The sequence below is a fragment of the Bos indicus x Bos taurus genome, chromosome 7 (assembly GCF_003369695.1).
Source record: "Bos indicus x Bos taurus breed Angus x Brahman F1 hybrid chromosome 7, Bos_hybrid_MaternalHap_v2.0, whole genome shotgun sequence".
NCBI classification, from domain to species: domain Eukaryota; kingdom Metazoa; phylum Chordata; class Mammalia; order Artiodactyla; family Bovidae; genus Bos; species Bos indicus x Bos taurus.
The window spans coordinates 104,846,778-104,865,377 of record NC_040082.1 but is presented as its reverse complement, the minus strand read 5'-3'; the positions used below and the strand labels follow the sequence as shown (position 1 = coordinate 104,865,377).

General features: G+C 52.5%; 1 protein-coding gene across 4 annotated transcripts in view; it reads right to left on the bottom strand.

The window, feature by feature from the left end:
* Positions 1–3,923: 3,923 nt before the first annotated feature.
* Positions 3,924–18,600, bottom strand: part of SLC27A1 (solute carrier family 27 member 1) — a 41,885-nt gene continuing 27,208 nt past the window's right edge. For all 4 annotated transcript variants that reach the window (XM_027548202.1, XM_027548204.1, XM_027548203.1 and 1 more), the window contains 11 exons: positions 17,659–18,053; positions 17,370–17,531; positions 17,212–17,281; positions 16,387–16,478; positions 16,205–16,314; positions 9,879–10,088; positions 8,650–8,776; positions 8,422–8,559; positions 8,185–8,349; positions 7,640–7,786; positions 3,924–6,339 (listed from right to left, as the gene is read on the bottom strand). In XM_027548202.1, coding sequence (XP_027404003.1) covers positions 6,182–6,339; positions 7,640–7,786; positions 8,185–8,349; positions 8,422–8,559; positions 8,650–8,776; positions 9,879–10,088; positions 16,205–16,314; positions 16,387–16,478; positions 17,212–17,281; positions 17,370–17,531; positions 17,659–18,053 — 1,774 coding nt within the window. In that variant the 3' untranslated portion in view covers positions 3,924–6,181. The remainder of the gene's footprint in view (positions 6,340–7,639; positions 7,787–8,184; positions 8,350–8,421; positions 8,560–8,649; positions 8,777–9,878; positions 10,089–16,204; positions 16,315–16,386; positions 16,479–17,211; positions 17,282–17,369; positions 17,532–17,658; positions 18,054–18,600) is intronic.

The window sequence follows — 18,600 nt, the reverse complement described above, 5'->3', positions numbered from 1 at the left end:
AAATGGAAAAACATCCCACATTCATGGATTGGAAAACTTCATATTGTTAAGATAGCCTGTGTGCTTGTGCTCAGTTGTGTCCGACCCTGTGGACTGTATGTAGCCCGCCAGGCTCCTCTGTCCATGGGGTTTTCCAAGCAGGAATACTGGAGTGGGTTACCGTTTCCTCCTTCAGGAAATCTTACCAAGCCAGGGATCAAAGCTGTGACTCCTGCATCTTCTGCATGGGCAGGCAGATTCTTTACCTCTGAGCCACATGGGAAAGCTGTTAAGATAGCAACAATCCCCAAACTGGTCTATAAACATGATGTAATCCCTATCAAAATTCTGAGAGCCTTTTTTGAGATAGCAACAAACTGATCCTAAAATTCATGAGGAATTGCAGGGGGCCCCAAATAGCTAACCAGTCTTGAAGAACTAAATTGGAGGATTCACACTTCTTGATTTCAAACTTACTACAAAGCTATAGTAATCAAACTGTGGTATTGACATACAGTACACAGATATATCAATGGAATAGAGCTGAGCTAGAACAACAAGCCATATGTCTGTGATCAGTGACTCTTCAACAAGGGTGCCAGAAGCATTCAATACGAAAAGAATAGTCTTTTCAACAACTGGTGCTGGGAAAATTAGTCACATGCAAAAGAATGAAATTGAACCCTGTAGTAGGCAGAAAAAGTCCCCCAATGGTGTCCACACCCTGCTAAGTCACTTCAGTCGTGTCTGACTCTGTGCGACCCCATAGACGGCAGCCCACCAGGCTCCCCCATCCCTGGGATTCTCCAGGCAAGAACACTGGAGTGGGTTGCCATTTTCTTCTCCAATGCAGGAAAGTGAAAAGTGAAAGTGAAGTCACTCAGTCATGTCCAACTCTTCGAAACCCCATGGACTGCAGCCCACCAGGCTCCTCCATCCATGGGATTTTCCAGGCAAGAGTGGAGTGGGGTGCCATTGCCTTCTCCAAAATCTATGTTCCCTAAATCTATGAATTTGTTAGGTTACTTGGCAGGGGGAAATGAAGGTTGCAGATTGAATTAGGTTGCTAATCACCTGTCCTTAGAAGAGATTGCATGAATGAGCACAATATCATCACAAGGGTCACTGAAAATGGGAGGAGGAGGCAGGAGGAGGAGGACCAGAGAAATGACAGCATGAAAAAGACTCAGCCCACTGCTGATGGCTTTGAAGATGGGAGGAAGAGGCCACGAGTCAAGGAATGTGGGCAGTTTCTAAATGCTGGAAGAGGCAAGGAAGTGGATTGTCTCAGAAACTCCAGAAGGAAAGCAGCCCTGTCAAACCTTGATTTTAGCCAAGTAAGGTCCAGTTCTGACTTCTCACGTTCAGAACTGTAAAATGACTGGTGTTAAGCCACCAAGTTAGCGGTATTTGTCACCTCAGCACTAGAAAACTAATAGAGATCCCCACCTCAAACCGTGCACAAAAATTTAAATGTCAGGGCTAAAATGAAAACATTCTTAGAAAGCAGATCCATCAATCTTTATGACCTTGGGTTAGAAAATGATTCCAAAAGCAAGCGTGGGGCTTCCATGGCAGTCCAGCAGTTAAGACTCCATGCTCCCAATGCAGGGGCCACAGGTTCAATCCCTGGTTGGAGAACTAAGTTCCCAAATGCTGCATAGTGTGGCCAGAAAAAAGACAGATAAACTGAGTTTCATCAAAATGAAAAATACGTTTCAAAGGATACTACCAAAAGAGTGAAAAGACAATCCACAGGATAGGAGAAATTTGCAAACCATATCTTATAAGGATTTAGTATACAGAATTACATTAAGAAGTCTTCCAACTCTAAATAGACGACCCAGTTAAAAACTGGGCAAAGGATCTGAATGACATTTCTTTTCAAAGGAGGTATACAGATGGCTTCCCAGGTGGCTCAGTGGTAAAGAAACTGCTTACCAATGCAGGAGATGCAGGTTCGATCCCTGGATTGGGAAGATCCCCCTGGAGAAGGAAATGGTAACCCACTCCAGTATTCTTGCTTGGAGAATTCCATGGAGCCTGGTGGGCTACAGTCCATGGGATGGCAAAGAGTCAGTCAGGACTTAGCAACTAGGCAAGAACAAACACATGAAAAGATGTTCTACTTATTAGCCCTCGAGAAATGCAAACCAAAACTATAAGGAGATACCGCTGAATACCCACTAAACCCACTAAAATGATCACAATAAAAAAGACAGAACTTCCCTGGCAGTCCAGTGGTTAAGACTCCAAGATTGCACTGCAGGGGGCACAATTTCGACCGCTTGTTGGGAAACTAAGATCCTGCATGCCTAGCTGTGCGGCCAAAAAAAAAAACAGAAAATAAGTGCTGAGGAGGATGTGGGAAACTGGAACTCACACACTGCTGTTGCGGGGAATATAAAGTGATACAGTCACTGTGGAAAACAGTCTGGCAGTTCCTCAAAAGGTTAAACATAGTTACCATGTGACCTAGCATTTCCACACCTAGGTTTACACCCAAGAGAATTCAGGACATACGTTCACACAAAAACTTTTACACAAAAGATCTCAGCAGCATTACTCACAATAGCCAAAAAAAAAAAAAAAGGAAATAAAAAAACATCCATCAATTGGTGGCTAAAAAAAAAATGTGGTCTACCCATACAATGGTATATTGTTTGGCCATAAAAAGGAATGAGCTGCAACTTGGATGAATCTAAAAGCATGCTGAGAGAAAGAAGTCAGACACCATAGGCCACAGATTGTGTGATTCCATTTCTATGAAATATCCAGAATAGATAAATCCATAGAGACAGGAAGTAGTAGTTGCCAGAGGTTGAAGACAGAGGATGGGCAGTGACTTCTAATGGATATGAGGGTTTTTTGGGGTGATGAAAATGTTCTGGGATTAGACATAGGGGGTGGTTGCATAACCCTGTGAATATACTAAAAGCCACTATGTTGCACTATTTAAAAGGGCGAATTTATGGTCTGCATAATTAGCTCAATTAAAAATAGTGATTCAGGCACAAGGAATAATGGGAATGAAGGCGTTGAAACCAGACACAGGCTGGAAACAATTATCCATGGTACAAGGGAAGCAGCCTGCAGGACAGCAGTGCTACCCAAAGAGCCTGGACTCTTCCCCAAAGTGATGGGAACGCCAGAAGAGTGTGGGGCAGGGACCCAGCCTGCAGCCCCCTATCCCGGAAGCTCTTGGCGCTAACTCTCGTCTTCCATGTGCCCGCTCGGACAGCTGCTGCTGCTTCCTGGTCCCTTGTGCACGGCCCAGCCCCTGCCTCTCACAGCACACTTGCCAACACCAGGCTGGGGCGTTTCCCTTCCCACAAGTACAGGCGTCCTCTCTGTGCACATTCTTCCAGGGCCCATCCAGAAAGGAGCAGCTCGGGGCAGAGCACTATCAGCTCCCATCTCTCTTCATGATTTACTGAGGGTCCCCAGGGGCAACGGAGCTCCTAATTTGGCATGGGGAAAAAAAATACAGATCTATCAAGCCAGAAGAAGGCATAGAGGAACCCCAAATGAAAGAAGTCACTCTGAAAAGATGACACCCAGTCTGATTCCAAATCCATCCATGACAGTCTGGAAAAAACAAAACTAGGGAGACAGTAAAAAGAACAGTGGTTGCCACAGGTTGGGATAGGAGTGATGAGAGGTGGAACATAGGATTTTTAGAGCAAGAGAAACTATTCTTTGTGATACTCTTAAGGGTGGTTGCAAGCCATTATGTATTGTTGAAACCCATAGAATGTACAACAGAGTGGAACCCTAATGTAAACTGTGGGCTTGGCTTAATAATAATGTATCAACATTAACTCATCAGGTGTAACAAATGTAGCCCACGAATGTCAGATGTTGATTCTAGTGGAAACAGCGGTCAAAGGGCATATGAGAACTCTGTCCTTTCTGCTCGTTTTTCTGTAAACCTCAGACTGTCGTAATAAATAAAATCTATTAATTTTTAAGAGCAAACACACACAGAGCCGGAACCGAACAGTCATCAGGATTATTTTCTTGCTGGTCGGAGAGAACTTCTTACATTGTTGCAGCTAGAGAGACTGACTGTGCACTGAGAAAGGTCCCCACTAGACCACTTCCTCACTAGAGCCCCTGATAGGGACTTCATTCCCCTCCCTGTGTCTTCAGTTTCCTCATTTGTTCAACAGGGACCATGATGACACCTTTGGAGGTGGTCGGATGTCTGATGGGATGTTACCCAGAATGCACTTGCTTATCAGCACACCAGGGGCCTCCATCCCCACCACGACGTATCTTTCTCACCTTCACTGGGCATCTCAAAGGCTCTACCTTGCATCACCTTCCTTGCACCGTGAGCAGTGAAGGACCAGCACCCCACAACAATAGTTCATCCACTCTTAGGCTGGTCCAGGACTCATCCAACCCCCATGCATCCCCAGAGTAACCCCCTGGGTGCCCCCACCTAGCACCTAGCAATTTTCATAAGATTTTCTTCCTCTCTCCTTTGGAGACAAGATAAGACAGACATTGTAATTCTGGAGGAGGAAGCTGAGAAGATGAACTCTGGAGCTCAATGTCCTGGGTTCAAATCCCAGCTCAGACAGTTACCCTCGCAGGCCTGGTGGCTCTCACTCAGAGCTACAGCCACACATGCTGGCCCCCCAGAGAGGGGAAGCCAGACCTGCCGAGACATACTGTTTGTCCCGGGCCATCCTGTGCACCTGCCAGAACCCAGAGGCTGTAGGGAGGTGGTAAGAATGCTAACCCGTGGCACCGCCACCCCCTATCCAGTCCCCAGACCCTGGACCTTGCAGGTGGGAGAAGAGGCAACAGGAGCTATCAGTAAAGGCCGAGTGTGTTTTGCCTGTGTCTGGCGACCAACCATGTGTTCCCTGGGAGGGGCCTGCTCTCTGCTCTCTGAGACTCACAGGGTTCTGGGCCACATGGAGACAAAAGGTGAATGGCTGAGCTCCTATCAGGCACCAGACGCTCTGCAGGTTTATTTCTTAAACTCAACAAGGAAACAAAACCTCAGTGCTTGAAAAGGCCCATGCGAAACAGCACGGGGTCATTTGCTACTGGCCTTGCTGTTCTAGCTGCCGGGCGGTGCTGCCAGAGGGAGGGACGGGGGGCAGTCTGGGTGGCCAGCCCCACCGATGGGTGTCTGGGATGAGCCACCGACAAAGCTGATGGGAAGGTCCGGGCTGTCCTGGCAGGGTGGTTTTGGGATGTCACCAATCAAGGGTCCAAGTTGTCACTAGCAAGGTCAGGGGAACAGTCAATAGGCAGGAACCCCTGAGGGCATCTCAGAGGCCACCCCTGACCTGGCAGCTCCCCCAAAGCCACTGCTGCCGTTCCCCTGGGTCCTGCCAGCAGCCATGGCAGGTGGGGTCCCCAAGAGGCCTCCTCCAGGGTAAGCATCTGAGCAGTGGGCCAAGCAGCCTCCCAGGGCCATCTTCAGGTCCCCTCCAGCAGGAGCTCCATGGTGACAACTGGGCAGGAGTAACATCCAAGTGGTCACAGTCAGTTCCAGAAGTTTCTGGGGCATCAGGAAAGGCAGGCAAGACAAGGGAGAGCCACCAGGGACAGGAAGTGCAAAAGGCAATTGGCCCAGCTGGGCAGAAAATCCCTGCTGACCTGGAGGGCCCTGGGCCGAGGCCCCCCCAGGTTGTCCAGACAGACTATCCCTAGCTCCTCATTCAGCAAGGAAGGCAGAGGGGCTGCCTGGAGCTCCTACAGGGCTACAATGTCCTGGAATCCAGCAGCCTAGGGAGGGCTGGGCTGGGTGGAGTTTGTTAATAAGGCACAGCTGAGAGGGAGGTGGAGCGGCCCCACTCTGGGTTTACCACCCTCTGCGGGAGGACCCGAAGAGGCCCCCAGGACAGCTGTGGGCCCCCGCACAGACTGCAGCTCCCAGAAACGTCTGTTCTACTTTTGGCAGGAAGTGAGCAGGGGAGGAGAGATGGAGGAAGAGGGGAGGGCAGTCAGGGACAGCAGGGAGGCCCAGAAGCAGGGAGCACAGACAGACACACAGACATGAGAGTGGAAGACAGGCAGGGGCAGCCAGCTGGTGGAGAGGAGGAGGATGAAGGCGGGAAACAAGGGCTCCTCCTGCGATCCGGCTTCTCTGCCCCAGGACAGGGCAGGGCTGTCTGTCTGGCTCCAGCCCACCCTGCTCGCTGGGCCTGGTGCGGAGTCTTGGGCCAACAGAGGAGTGTCAGAGGGCGAAGGCGCCTGAGCAGATGCGGGTGTAGACACCCTGATCCAGAGGCAGGTAGTGGCCCTGCTTCAGGTCCAGGAAGAAGAGCCGGTCCGAGGTCTGGCGTGGGTCAAAGCCCTCGTGCTGCAGCCGGGTCTTCTGAATTTTGAAGGTGCCTGTGGGGACAGGGGCGGAAGTAGGGGTGGGGGTGGGGTGGGAACTTGGCAGGGGGCTGCCAGGAACCCCCTGCCCCAGCTAACTACTCTCTCTGGCACCTCCAGGCCTCTGAATAGGCTGTCCCCTCTGCCAGAAGCATTCTTCCCCATTTTGCCCTCCTGATTCCCCCTTGGCCTTTGGATCTCAGCTTCATGCTCCCTCCGCCAGGGAGGCCTCCCTGACCACCTCCCGCATGACCCAAAACTCCATGTATACTCCCTGCCTGTCACATGTCCACCCCACACAAGACCAAGAAGGTGAAAGGGCTGGGTCAGTCACACAGGAGGTCAGGGGTCAGCAACTTATAGGCCCATGATCCACCCACGGACCAAATTCAACCCCCTACCTGAGGAAGCCACCCCCAGACACATACACACTACTCACTGCTATTTCTGCCCTACAGCTGAGGAGATGAATCATTGCTGCAGAGGCTGTGGCCCGCAAAACTGAAAATATTTACTATCTGGGCCTTAAAGAAAAAGTTTGCACTCCCTGCAGTAGACAATTAAAGAGGGGTTTTGTGAAAGATCTGGGTTTGTAGAAAATCGAGGGAGAATCCCTGTGTGCTCAAGAATTAGGAAGGTTGGGTTTTTTTTTTTTTCTTTTTAATGAAACTTCAGGGACTTCCCTGGTATTTGGGACTCTGCACTTTCACTGCAGGGGATACAGGTTTGATCCTAAAATCCTGCAAGTTATGCTGCTTGGCCATTAAAAAAAAAAAAAAAGAAACTGGAAAAGTACAAACCTCAAGATTAAAAAAGCAGAGGCAGAGGTGATGATGGTGGTGTTCACCTTTGTATCAAAATTAAAGCTTCTTTTCAATAATGGGCACCATGGACAAAGTTAACAGATTCCAAAATAGAGGAGATTTAAAATGTCTGAAATTGCTAAGGAATTAACATCTACACTATTAGGAGGAACTCCCGTAAATCACAAGGAAAGAATGAGACAATACTAGATACGAGCAGGTGATTTACAGAATAGGAAACCTCAAAGGTGTGAGATGATTCACTCAAATTCCCTAGTCCTCGGAAAAATGCCGAAAATGAAGAGATGCAGCAAACGTTGCAGGATGGCCAGTGGGGTAGGAGTGAGGAACGGGAAGGAGGAAGCGCACAAATATGACAAGAGGAGAGCTTAGCTCATAGTGCCAGCTGGCCGTGGACAGCAGGTTAGACCAGGCGCAGGGGCTGAACCAGAACGGGTAAGTAAATGGTTGAGAAACTGACAAATGGGCGGACGGAGAGGCAGGGGCCGCACCTGTAGTGTCCACCTGGGGCAGGAGGCGCAGGAAGATGGGCCGGGCATAGGGCGCCAGCACCTTCTGCAGTTCCTCGTACAGTGCGTTGGGGCTCAGCCGGCCATGGGGGTCTGCGATGGCTGCCATGCCTGCTTTGCCCTCTACTCCTAGAGACAGAGACCTGGCTGAGACCACCACCCTGGCCCCACCATGAGACTAGATCCATCCTCCAGTGGCAGCCCCTGGCCTCTGACCTCCAGCCCTATCCACCTGGGATAATGCTCGCTGAAGCAGTGAACCCTTTATTGAGCTCCTGCTGCACTCCCTGCAACCTTGAGCCACAGCTGATCTCATGAGCCCATTTCCTGGATGAGGAAACTGAAGCGCAACATCAGGCATGAAGAATAATTCCAGATCCAGGACACCACCCTGTTGAGTGGTTGTCCAGGCTGTGCACTGCTTTAGGTCTTGCCTACCAGGGCACTTGTACCTCCAAGTTCCTCCTGGCTGGGCTCCTCTGGGGCTGCCCCCAGGACCCTGGGACCACCCCAGAGCCCCAGCTTGCCTGGCACAGCCACTCCATACACAGCCACATCTGTCTGGCCCAGAAGGCGACTTAGCACGCCTTCCACCTCAGTGGTGGAGACGTTCTCCCCACGCCAGCGGAAGGTGTCCCCGCTGCGGTCCCGGAAGTACATGTAGCCCAGCTCATCCATCACCAGCACGTCACCTGGCAGAGGGGAGAGCGGGAGGTGAGACGGTGGCCCAGCACCCCCACAGCCGGCCCCTGGGATCTGCACACCTGACAGGTAGGCGCTGTCACCCTTGCGGAAGACGCTGTGGGCGATCTTCTTGCTCGTGGCGCTCTCACTGATGTAGCCGTCGAAGCGACGCAGAGGGTCCTGCTGGTTGATCTGACCCACGAGAAGACCGGGCTCCCCTGGGGAGGAGGCAGCACTCAGGCTGTGCTGGGCGGGCAGGAGGTGGGGCCCCCAGCTCCCCGGGGGGCACTGGACAGGACCCTGCTCACCGGTCTGGCACGGGATGCAGAGGCCCTGGGCATCCCGCAGTAGTTCCATGGTGTCCTCGTTGACCTTCACCAGCCTGATGGGGTACACGTGGGGCAGGATGCGGCTGTTGAAGCCACAGGAACCGACCTGGGATGGGGCCAACCCAGTCAGCGAGGAGCCCTGCAGTGACATGGTGTGGCCTCCCCCCACCCCCACCCCCGACACCTTGCCTCTCCTGCCTCAGGGCCTAGAATTAGCACTAACTCTGTGACCTTCGATGATCTGAATGAGGGGGTTATGAAGTGCAGGCTCCCACCAGGAATCATCCCCTTCTCTCCCCGTTCCCAGCCTCCCTTGCAGTCACGTGAGGAGACCTGCCAGTCGGCCACCACTTCTTGGTCCTTAAAACCCTCCAGGCTGGCAGGAAGTGGATGCCCTGAGTGACTCTGAAGCCATGAAGGGACCCTGGCAGAGCTTCTGCCCAGTGCATGGCACACTGCCTGGCTCAGTTCTAGGAGCAGAAATGCCCATCTAGTGGGTTTGCACTGCTGCACGTGGTTGGGCATGTTTGTTCCAGCAGCAACCTCTGCTGGTTTGACAAGAGTGTACTCTGGGGCTGCATATTCAACTCATGTGCATGGTGGGGACCAGGCCTTGTCGTCCAACACTGGGGACCCAGCAGCAAGAGACAGAAAAGAATGCCTGCCTCTGGGGCGCTTGCTTTATTCTTCTTCTCCTTTTCTGTCCCTGACATTGGGTGGGAAATGCTTGATAAGGGAGAGGGAGGGTCCTGCAAGGATATAGCAGAGATAATATTTGCTAATCATAAACGTCTGCATGTTTTCAGAGAGCTTTCTGCAGGGGGAAAGGGTGCTATACTGAGTTTGGGATGTTCCATGATCAGAACAAACCTAAGTTGTTAATCCCATTTACTGATGAGGAAACAGAGGCCCAAGAAGCCCTCTGAGTGACTTGCCTAGTAGATCAGCACCCCATTCCTGGCCCTGGGTCCCCCAGAGCCCTGCTCCCCCTTGCCACCTCTATTGCTACAAATTGAGGCTCTGAAAGGCTGAGGCAGAGCCATGCTGTGAATTGGAACTCAGGGGTGACAGTCAGGTGACTGAGCAAGCTGTCAGGAAGGCTGCCCACCACAAACCAGGCTGTTCTATGGGAACCCAGGCCGGCGAGGCAGAGGGAGCAGTGCTCCCCGAACCCCTAGCCCTGCCCGGGCCGCCCCACCCGCGCCCACCTTCCCGTCCATGTTGGCGATGCTGCAGTTGCACTCGGTGGCCCCGTAGAACTCGCCGATCTGGCGGACGCCGAAGCGCTCCGTGAACTCCTCCCAGATGGACGGCCGCAGCCCGTTGCCCACTGCCAGGCGCACACGATGCCGTCCTTCCGCCTCGCGCACCGGCTGCTTCAGCAGGTAGCGGCAGATCTCCCCGATGTACTGGACCACCTGGGGGTGGGGTGGGAAGTGAGCAGTGAGCGCCTGCGCTGGGGCAGAGAGGAGCCCACTGGGGGCGGAGGCTGCCGCGGGCTGGAGGCCCCCCAGACCCAACAACCTCCTTCCTCCCATCTGGGCGCTAGGAGCAAAATGGCCTTAAAGATTATGACAGCGGGAGAACAGTCCAGACCATTTATACTTATGCACTCGCTCAGAGCCCTGTCTGAGCTCAGGCTGCCCGCCTGACCTAGGGCTGGGATAACTGTCAGGTCATGTTCTTTGTGGCTTCCCTGAAGTCACAGCACAGACCTAGCCCCAGTGGCTCAGGGGCTACTGACCACCCCTCTCCGCCAGCTCCTTCCCTCTCTTTCCTGTGGCTCCACCTCTGGGGTCGTCTCCCAGATACTCAGTTGCCCTTGAGTCCTCATCTTCAGGTGAGCTTCTGAATGTACCCTCCCCACTTTACAGATGCTCATAGACACTAAGTGCCCACCAAGGCTGATAACGTGGTAAATCTGATTGGAATCTGACATCCTGGCTCCAGAGTCTCAATGAAACAGTTACATGTTCAGAATGAACCACCATGGCAGTCATAGCTTCAAAGTACTCATACCAAAATGCATTATAAAATTTGACCTGTGATCAACTCCTTCTGGCCCTGCCTTCCTCACTACCTTGTCTCCCTCCAACTCCTGTGCTCACTCCTGTGCTCTTGTCACATGGGTCTCCTCCTCAGGGCCTTTGAACATACCGTGCCCTTTGCCTAGAACACTCTTCCCTCTGATGCACTGAGAGTCAGGTCTCAGCTCAAATGCCACCATGGCTGAGCAGGACTTGGTGCGGATCTGATGAATACAAGCCTGTTGAACACAGAGCTCATCTGTTTAATCTTCCCAACACTCCCTATTGAAGGTGAAGGCACCAAGACCCAGAGAGGAGATGCAGTTGGGCGAAGATCACCAGGAGGCAAGCCTGGGCAAGGCAAGATCAGAGACCCCTGATGGGTTATCTCCCTCTGCCCTCAGGCTCCTTCACCTGTCTTGGTGGCCCAGTCCACCCCATTTCCAGGGCAGAGCAAGTCATATAGCCTGGCTAATCAGTCCAGTCCATCCTCAGACACTGATTGGTTCAAGGATAAGCATGTGACCACAGCTCAGCCAATGAGCATCATCCCTGAGACTTTCAATGGACTGGTGGGAACACAGGCTCTTTGTCAACTGGGGCTGCTGGGAACCCTCTTGGGGAAGCAAGGGTGGGGAGGAAGCCACCCACTAAGGAAAGAAGAGATCAAGAGGAAGAGAAAAACAAGAGACACCCCCCCCCACCCCATCAAGATGTGCCTGGAGCTGTCCACTATTTGGCTTCCTCAGTTCCACAAGTTGATAATATGCCTTTCCTCAAGAAAGCTCGAGTTTAGGTTAGGGCTAGGGTTAGGGTTTCGGTTTTACCTGTCAGCTGACAAAGTCCTGCCTAAGAACAGAGCTGCCCTCCAGACCATCACAAATAGTCCCAGGCAGCTTTCCACTGTCCTCTTCAGAAATTAGGCTGGGGAAGGGATAACGGAACCACAACTGAGGCAGCTGAAGGTGACAATGACATGCCCGCGGCTCTGAGGCAAGCTCTACGTACTGAGAGTCAAACAGCTGATCTTTACTCTGGCCTGGACCTTCGGACAGACCCAGGGCTAAAGGGAAAACGACTCAGGTCAGCTCAGAGAGGAGACACCAGGCACCCCATGCTGTGACCTCCAGCCTGCAGGGCAGCATCTGAGCAGAAGCTAGGAGTGAACTGTCAACCTGGGACCCCCGCTACAACTCCAAATGTACACAGCCAAATGGACAGGGTGACACAGGAACCAAATACCCATAGATGGATGATGGGTTGACTTGTCTATTGCCTGCCCACCTGCTTTATGCAGCCAAGAAAGCAGATTACAGCCTGCTGCCTCTGATAAGGACAGTTGGCCAGTTGATCTGGGCCAGCACCCACTGCTGCAAAAAAAAAAAAAAAAAAAAGCCATGCAGTTTCTCCCATCCAACAGCCATGAGATGGGATTTCTGAACCCAGCAGCATTTCTTAAGTCCTGGTGGCATCCCTGGTGGCTCAGATGGTAAAGAATCCGCCTGCAGTGCGGGAGACCTGGGTTCGATCCCTGGGTAGGAAAGATCCCTGGAGAAGGGAACGACTACCCATTCCAGTATTCTTGCCTGGAGAACTCCATGGACAGAGGAGCCTGGCGGGCTACAGTCCATGGGGTCACAGAGAGTTGGACACGACTGAGTGACTTTCACTTGAGGATTCCACCCTATCTAATCCTTATAGAGCTCCTCAATGCTTTCTCTTGGTCACAGAAATAACTCTTTAAGGAAACAGAACGGAAGCAACATATGCGTGTCAAGGACAAAGAGAGGGGCCACCAGACACTGCGGGCCTCCCAGTAGGAGGCCATGACACCACCCACAGGGAACCCCAAACAAAAAAGTAGACGCTGAATCAATCAAATATCTAAAGCAGTAGTTTTGAACCATGGCCATGAACTTGACAATGTCTGGACACATTTTTAATTATCACGGGTGGGCGGTGGGGTCCTGGCGGCATCCAGTGATTTTAGGCCAGAAATGCTGTTAAATATCCTACTGTGCGCAGGGTGGTCCCCACCACAGAGAACGAGGCAGAGCCACGTGTCCACAGCGCTGTAGTTGAGAGATGCTGTGCTTCCACTATGGAGAACAGTACAGACAGTCCTTAAAAAACTAAACACCCAGCAATCCCACTTCCAGGCACGTATCTGGACAAAACTCTAATCTGAAAAGATACATGCATCTCAGTGTCCACATGGAAGCAACCTAAATGTCCACTGACAGATGAACGGATAAAGAGGACGTGGTACGTATACACAATGGAATATACACACTACTCAGCCATAACAAAAGAACGAAATGATACCATCTGCAGCGCCGTGGATGGACCTAGAGAGTACCATATACAATGAAGTCAGGCAGAGAAAGGCAAATACCACATATCACTTACATGTGGTGTCTAAAAAACCAATACAAATGAACTTATTTGCAAAACAGAAACAACTCACGGACATAGAAAACTAATAGTTACGAAAGGGGGTCGGGGGCGGGAAGGGATAAATTAGGACTTTGGGATTAGCAGATACACACGACTATATATAAAATAAGCAACGGGACATACTGTGGGGCACATGGAACGGTACTCAATACCTTGTAATAACCGATAATGGAAAAGAATCGGAAAAAAACAGATATAACTGAATCATTTTGCTGCACACCTGAAACCAAGACAACATGGTCAATTAACTATACTTCAATTTTTAAAAATAGATTAAAAAAAAAATTGCTGGGCTCAACCCTACTCCCAAGGCACAGGAAAAACCAGAGTGACAGGAGTATGTCAAGGGACCTCACAGCAATCCCCAGGCTGGGAACACACCACAGGGCAAACTCCCTTTCTTCAATAAATAAATTATAAGGGAAGGGAGGGAGGAAAAGGAGAAAGAATGAGAGAGAGACAAGGAATCTTACAAGAAACCTCAACTAGTTGCCATGTGTGGGTCTTATCTAATTTAAATTTTTTAAAAATATATAGAAACAAGAAAAAAAAAAAAACCCATATTTTTGACATGGTAAGACACTGGGGATCAGTGTCTAGGTTCCTGATGGTTGAGAAATCCTGTCGCTTTGGGGACAGGATTTGACGTTGAGAAATCCTTTGGGGCTGTGATAATGATACTGCAGTTATGTGTTTGTGGGGTTTTTCTCCTTCTTGTTTTTCCTCTTTTATCGTGGTAAAATACACATAACATAAAATTCACCACCTTAGCATTTTCTTTTTCCATCTTGGCATTTTTTTGTGTGTGCATGCTCAGTCCCTCAGTCATGTTCGACTCTTAACAACTCTATGGACTGTAGCCTGCCAGGCTCCTCTGTTCTTGGGATTTCCCAGGCAAGAATACTGGAGTGGATTGCCATTTCCTTCTCCAGGGGATCTTCACAATCCAAGGATTGAGTCTGTGTCCCGACTGGCAGGCAGATTCTTTACCACTGCGCCACCTGGGTAGCCATTTTAAAGGGGTATTAAACACATTTACATTATTGAGCAGCCATCACCACCATCCATCCCAGAACTCTTTTCATCTTGTAAATCTAAAACTGTATCCCCATTAAATGCTAATTCCCCATTCTTCCCTCCTCCCAGCCCCTGGCAACCACCACCCTATTTTCTGTTTATGATTCTAGCTACTGTGAGTACCTAATGTAAGTGAAATCAGGCGGTATTTGTCTTTTTTTGATGGGCGTATTTCATTTAGCATAATATCTGCAACGTTCATCCACATTGTAGCCTGTGTCAGAGTCTCCTTCCTTTTCTAGGCTGAATAATATTCCATTGTAGGGATGGACCCATTTTGCTTATCCATTCATCTGTGGATGGACACTTGGGTTGCTTTCATGTTTTATCTATTGTGAATAATCTGCTATGAACATGGATGGACAAATATCTCTTTGAGACCCTGCTTTCAGATCTTTTGTTTTAAGGACAGCCCTCACCAGACACAAAAGCCTACACAGAGGTCCCATTTACAAGAAATGTCCAGAACAGGCCAGCCCATAGAGACAGAAAGATTCCTGGTGGGAGGGGGGAATGGGGAGTGGCTGCCAAGGGGGACAGGATTTCCTTTTGAGGTGATGGAAAGTTTTTGGAACTGCATAGAGGGGCTAGTTGTACAACACTATAAATGGACTAAATACCACTAAAGTGCCCACTTCAAAATGGCTAATCTTATGTAAATTTCACCTCAATTAGAAAAAAAACCCATCATCTTTTGGCGGTTTCACTGAGATTATCTCTAAAGCAAATGGGCTGCTGTCTGGAGCTGCTTCACAACAAGACTGGAGAAGGGACATGGGTGGGCAGGCGAAGGGGGCAGGACAGGGCATCTGATCTCTTCTGGAGCTGAGCGATGGGTGCCTGGGAAGCCCCTAAACGTTTCTGTCCGCGTTTGTATTTGCAACTCTCAATAATTGAGTTAATCAAATGGACTGTTTAATGTGTCAAGATTCAGATTAGCAATTTTTCCCAAGACCCCCCACCTCCAAGTAGAACATAAAATCCTCAGAAGCAGAGCAGGGCACCGCCCTCACCCTGAGGGGTCCCCCAGGATGCCAGCCCAGAGCCCCCACCCTGCCCTACTGTGTGATTCAGGTATCCAGCTGAACCCCTCCCGGCCCCGCCTGTTCAAGGTGAGGGCTGCTGCTGCTGCTGCTAAGTCGCATCAGTCGTGTCGGACTCTGTGCGACCCCATAGACGGCAGCCCACCAGGCTCCCCCGTCCCTGGGATTCTGCAGGCAAGAACACTGGAGTGGGTTGCCATTTCCTTCTCCAGTGCATGAAAGTGAAAAGTGAGAGGGAAGTCGCTCAGTTGTGTCAGACTCTTAGCGACCCCATGGACTACAGCCCACCAGGCTCCTCTGTCCATGGGATTTTCCAGGCAAGAGTACTGGAGTGGGGTGTCATTGCCTTCGGCAGCACCTCCCAATTTGTCAGTCTCTGGACACACCCCCTTCTCACTCCTTCTTCCACCTGGAGGAAGGTACTAGCACCTGGATTTCCACCCCCACCATGGCACTGAAACCTTCCGGCTGTCTCCTCTCACTGAGGAGGGCAGAGAGAGGAAAGGACTTGTCTTAACCCCTACCTGCTCTGCAGGACAGTGATGCCCTCCACCTCTGCCTCATGCTTACCGCACCAGGAAGCATGACCCATCCATTTGCCTGCAGCTACCAGCAGGGAAAACCTTTCCGGCACAGGGTGTGGGGAAGGCAGCATCTTAAGGAGCTCAGGCAGTCCGCGTCCAATCCTAACTGCATTAGAAGCCTCAGTTTCCCTACCTGCAAAATGGGTGTGATGCCTTTGCCCGCTCCCAAGCAGCTATGAGGATACAAGGAGCTCACATGTTGAAGGTTTAGTCTCTGGCCGGACAGAGCGCATAAAGCACTGATGACCCCCTCCGAGCCCCCTCACGTCCCTGCAAGGCAGCCATTCGGAGAAGTAAAGCGGACGGGTGGGAGGAGGGTAGGAGTGAAAGAGGGGCGGGGCCTGACCGTGCAGTTGTACTTGACGCAATCATCCCAGAAGCGGCTGGCTGAAAACTTCTTGCGCAGGACCACCGTCAGCCCATAGATGAGACACTGACCCACGCCCATGATGTTCCCTGCAGAGAGTGGACTCGATGAGGGGTCTCCAGTTCCCCGCCCCCTTCCCCGCCCGAGCCGCCCCGTGGTACCTGCCGAGTGGTACAGGGGCAGACAGTCGTAGAGCACATCTGCTGCCTGCATGCTGTAGGAGTAGTGCCCAAATGCCGCGATGCGGTAGTACCTGCGGGGCAGGGAGTGCAGGGGCTGGGGCCCACGTCCCCGAGAAAAGCGTGGGAGTTGGGGGGTGGGGGTGGGGGTGGGGGAGCGTGCTGGATACTGGGAACACAGCAGGGACCCAGGCAGAGCCAGCCCAGCTCTTACCGGCCTTAGAGGCTGGAGGGTGAAGAACATGCAACAAAGAAAGGAAATGATGCTTGGTGCCATGAGGAATATAACAGAGCAACAGAGAGAGGCTGAAGGGGACAAAACCAGGGAGGCTGGGGTATCCTCTCTGGGGAAGTGACTGAGACCTGGTAAGAAGGAGCTGTGGGGAGAGCTAGGGAAGGGCACGCAGGTGAAGGGCAGAGCATATGCAAAGGTCCTGAGGTCAGAAGCAACCTGGCAGGTTGGAGGAATCAAGGAGAGAGTGAGCAAAGAGGCAGAAGGGGAAAATGACATCAGAGAAGTGGCAGGTGGGGCACAACACGAATGAGGCTTCTTATCCAAGGGCCAAGGTAAGTACAGGGCAGTTTGGCATAAGTTGGGATATCCTATGGCCGTGGAGGAGAGGAGGGCTGTTGGGGGCAGGAATGGGGGCAGGAGGAGGCTGAGGAGGGGCAGAGGACAGCACTGGGTCCTGAGATGGGCTGTGGGTTTTACCCAGTTGAGATCAAGATGCCCACAGGATCCTCAACAAGAGCTGGGGCGCGGGTAGGGGGGGTGGGGGTGGCAGGCAACACCCACGGGCCCCTCACCTGCTGTGCACGATGATGGCAGCCTTGGGCAGCCCCGTGGTCCCCGACGTGTAGATGTAGAAGAGTCGATCTGAGAGAGACACGGGTGTTGGGGACCAGAGGCTGGGCTGGGTGGGACGAGGGGACAGGATAGGCAAGGGGATCCCACCTGGACTCACCATCCATGCCCTTGCCAGGGGGCTGCGCCAGGGGGGCTGTGGAGGTTTCCTTCAGCAGTGGGTCCAGGAGTTGGGTGTCCGGGAAGACGCCATCAGGCCCCACATCTCCAGAACAGAACTTGACCAGGCTCTTGCCCAACTCCCCACTCATCTCCGCCACCGCTGCGGCGCGAAACATGTCGTGGTTGAAGATGGACAGGTGCCCCTCCCAGGGCTAGGGAAGCACCGTCTCCCCGCCCTGAGCAGCCCCAGAGCCCCACCGAGAAATGCTACCCACACCCGGCCTCACCCGCCGCCAGCTCCCCTCCGAAGACCAGGGCTTTGGCGCCCGAGGTGCCCAGGCAGAAGGCCAGGGGCTCCCGCCGCAGGTTCACGTTGAGCAGCGCGGCCTCCACGCCTGCCTTGGCCAGGCCCAGCCAAAGCCCCACAAACTCAGGCCGGCCCTCCATGAAGATGGCCACCACGTCGCCCGGCGCGAAGCCCAGCCGGCGGAACAAGTTGGCCACAGCGTTGGAGTAGGCATCCAGCTGCGCGAAGGTCCAGCACGCACCGCTGCCCGCGTCCACTAGCGCCAGGCGCTCGGGCTGCCGCTGAACCACCGCCTGGAAGATCTGTGGGATGGTGTGGCGCGCGCGCTGGTGCCGCCGCAGCTCCAGGCGCACGCGTATCAGCACGGAAAGGCCGCTGGGAGGGGGGATGAGGAGACGGTGTCACTGGGTGCCCCACCCACCCCAGGATACCTCCCCAAGCCTCGGCATCCCACACGGAGAGGGCAGAGGAAGAGACCCCAGTTCCCTAAGGGCGACGAGGGTTCAAAGAGGATGCTTGGGGTGCCGGGTCTCTCGGAGGACGAAGGGCAAAGGGCTATTTACCAACCAGCCTAGAAGGAGGCGGATTCTCAAAGCTGGCCATGCAGTGTTAGAGTCACCCTGTCCTCCCCCATCACAGCCTGCCTGGTGACCCTCAGAAGCCAGGGCCCAGTCCTCCTTTCTCCTTACTGGGGGATCCAGAGTACCCCATGCTGACTCCACACCGCCTCCAGCCTGGACTCCTCATGCCCTGCCTGCTCAACTGGGCCCTGGGGTCCATCCCTGAGCTGGGTGGCTGCCCCACTCCCAAGTCACTGAATGGCACTAGGCTGAGTTGGCTGAGTCATCCAGCTCGGGTGCCCCCACCTAAGGTGGGGAGCTGCCTCTGCCCCAGGTGGGGCCAGGAGACAGGCTAGTGAGAG